This window comes from Colobus angolensis, unplaced genomic scaffold, assembly GCF_000951035.1.
Source record: "Colobus angolensis palliatus isolate OR3802 unplaced genomic scaffold, Cang.pa_1.0 Scaffold222, whole genome shotgun sequence".
In the NCBI taxonomy this organism is placed as follows: Eukaryota; Metazoa; Chordata; class Mammalia; order Primates; family Cercopithecidae; genus Colobus; species Colobus angolensis.
Genome location: NW_012115400.1, coordinates 1,672,549 through 1,675,685, shown reverse-complemented (window position 1 = coordinate 1,675,685; position 3,137 = coordinate 1,672,549). Strand labels below are relative to the sequence as shown.

The following is a 3,137-nucleotide window of genomic DNA, read 5'->3' as shown; positions in this document are numbered from 1 at the left end:
ATGTGGTGGTGCATACCTGTAGTCCCAGCTTCTCAGGAGGCTGAGGCAGGACAATTGCTTAAACCTGGGAGGCAGAGGTTGCAGTGAGCTGGGATCGGACCATTGCAGTCCCACCTAAGCAAGTGAGACTCCATCTCAAAAAAAAAAAAAAAAGAAACCAGGTTTTTAATGTGTCCCAGATACTTAGCTTTCTTTGTGTCCTGATTGAGGGGTATTATAAAGGAAATGTTATCTGTGGGACACTTTAACAAAGATCTACAAAATAATGATAACAATGTCAGCACTTCCCACTTACTCAATTTTATCCATCAGTTTCATCCTTCTACTTCTCTTTAGTTCTCTTCAGACTAATGAGATTTCCCTTTTCATAGCAGGATCTTCAGGAATCAGCTCTTTCTCTTTCTACTTTACCCTATACATACGCTTTTTTTTTTTTTTTTAAGAAAGAGTCTCGCTCCGTCACCCAGGCTGGAGAGTGCAGTGGCGCGATCTCGGCTCACTGCAACCTCCGCCTCTTGGGTTCAAGCAATTCTCCTGCCTCAGCCTCCTGAGTAGCTGGAATTACAGGCGCCTGCCACCATGCCTGGATACTTTTTGTATTTTTAGTAGAGATGAGGTTTCGCCATGCTGGCCAGGCTGGTCTCAAAACTCCTGACCTCAGGTGATCTGCTCACCTTGGCCTCCTAAAGTGCTGGGATTACAGGCGTGAGCCACCGAGCCCGACCCCATACATATTCCTAAACGTTGCTCAATCTGTCCCCAGAGTTCTTCACCCACTTCCGAGCCTCTATCCTCTTGCTTCATTTGAGTCTATCTCAGTTTATGACACATTACTGTTTGGGTTCTCAATCATTATCCCAAGAGCCACGATGGCTTTTACTTAGACCAAAGTTGAATTCATCCTTACAACCCACAAGTGAGGTTGATCAGAACCCAGAGAGGTTTAGCAAAGGAGGTTAAAATGAAGTAAATAATTCCAAACTGCATCTTGGGAGAACTAAATCCTCATTGCTGGTCTGCCATGATCATCACTAATATCAAACAACAAGTGTTGGAAACAGCAACCCCCATATGGCATTGGATAAGTTACAAAACCTCTCTTTGCTTCTGTTCTCCCATCTGTCTTGCAAGAACAATACTTCTTGCTCCCTGGCTCCTAAAGTTATCAAGACAGGGAATGGTTTTTTTTGTTTGTTTGTTTGTTTTTGAGACAGTGTCTTGCTCTGTCAACAAGGCTGAAGTGCAGTGGCATGATCTTGGCTCACTGCAACCTCCACCTCCCGAGTTCAAGTGATTCTCCTGCCTCAGCCTCCCAAGTAGCTGGGACTACAGGTGCGCACCACCATGTCCAGCTAATTTTTGTATTTTTAGTAGAGTTGGGGTTTCACCATGTTGGCCAGGATGGTCTCGATCTCTTGACCTCATGATCTGCCTGCCTCGGCCTCCCAAAGTTCTGGGATTACAGGAGTGAGCCACAGCGCCCGGCCGGGAAGCATTTTTAAAAAAACAAAACAAAAACAGTCTTAAAATAAGACTAAAAAATTGTCAAAATAAATCCCTTGACAAACTTATAAAAAAAAAAAACAGAGATCCAGGCCTGATATTAGATGTTAATCATGCATCTAACCAAATAATATCTTTTTTTTTTTCTTTTTTTTGAGACGGAATCTCGCTCTGTTGCCCAGGCTGGAGTGCAGTGGCCGGATCTTGGCTCACTGCAAGCTCCACCTCCCCAGTTTACACCATTCTCCTGCCTCAGCCTCCTGAGTAGCTGGGACTACAGGCGCCCGCCACCTTGCCCGGCTAGTTTTTTTGTATTTTGTAGTAGAGACGGGGTTTCACCGTGTTAGCCAGGATGGTCTCGATCTCCTGACCTCGTGATCCGCCCGTCTCGGCCTCCCAGAGTGCTGGGATTACAGGCTTGAGCCACCGCGCCCGGCCACCAAATAATATTTTAATTTGGGGGTAGGAGGAGTGCAGAGGGGGGTGGAGGGGGGCTTACTATATAGCCAGAAATCTAGGCTAGAACTGTGGCTGTAAATTCACTCTGGCATGACTGAACAGTACCAATGCCAAGTGTAGCACTCAGATGATGCACCAAAACCCCCCCAAAATCTAGAAAGTTTCCTGGATCCTACCACCAGGATCCAGCCATGGCAACAGGGAGCTTAAAGGTGTAAATGATTAACCTTCAGGATGGCTCACCTAGATGTGTAAACGTTTGAAAAAGCTAAGCTCTCTACCAGGGTAACCCATTGGCTCTCATCTCTTAGACTTCATAAGAGTTTTACCTTCTTGGTAACATTTCAAAGCCCTGCTAAGATTAGTATCTACACCTGAACTCTGGACCATGGCTCCCTTCCAGCTACTATCTCTAGGCTGTCAATCTGGGTTAATTCGCCTATTAAAAAAAAATTTATTTTAAAATCCTGTACTCTGATCATAGGAATTTCAACCAAGTTTCATCTGGCTTCCGCATCTCACACTCCAGCAGGGACACAAGACCGAAGGAAGAAAGGTGCTCGTCCATCTCCAGGCCGGCTTTCCCCACCTTTTTCCTTTTTGCTTTCCACCTGCATGAAGTTCCCTCTAAAGGTGCATGTCATTTTCTGGCCCTTTAAGTCCCGACACCCCATCCCACCCCGAGTTCCCTTCCATCCTCCGCACTTTCTCCCTCCCCACTTACAGTTTGCCTCGCCCCCCTCGGGGACTTTCTCGGTCCCTCTCCGGGCGTCCTTCTGCACCCCCACCCTTCTCTCCGCAGCGCGACTCCGGCCTTGCTTCCTCTCCCCTGCCCTTTCCCCTCCCCACGACACCGCTGCAGCAGACGACCCCGTCCCCACAGCCGGCGCGTTCCCTGACCTCCCCGCCGCCCCTCACCTCGGCCTCTTTCTCTCGCGCCCCGGAGCCCCGGCCTCCCCACCCCGTCCTCGGGTCCCCGGAGTCCCCCCACGCCGACCTCGGCCACTCCCTCCCGGTCACTCACAGGAGGCCGGAGCAGGTGGTGCACACGAAGCTGCCCACGGTGATATCCACGTAGGTGACCCCGCGCTGGGCGCACTCGAAGCAGTGGCGATTCCCGGCCTGGCTGCAGCCACCCAGCTCCCGCACCCGACGGCACCACACCTCCGAGGCCG

General features: G+C 49.6%; 1 protein-coding gene across 1 annotated transcript in view; it reads right to left on the bottom strand.

Moving 5' to 3' along the window:
- AGFG2 (ArfGAP with FG repeats 2) overlaps positions 1 to 3,137 on the bottom strand; it is a 44,749-nt gene that overhangs the window by 24,279 nt on the left and 17,333 nt on the right. Inside the window, exon 2 of the mRNA XM_011943956.1 lies at positions 2,987 to 3,137. Within this exon, the coding sequence (XP_011799346.1) occupies positions 2,987 to 3,137 (151 nt within the window). The remainder of the gene's footprint in view (positions 1 to 2,986) is intronic.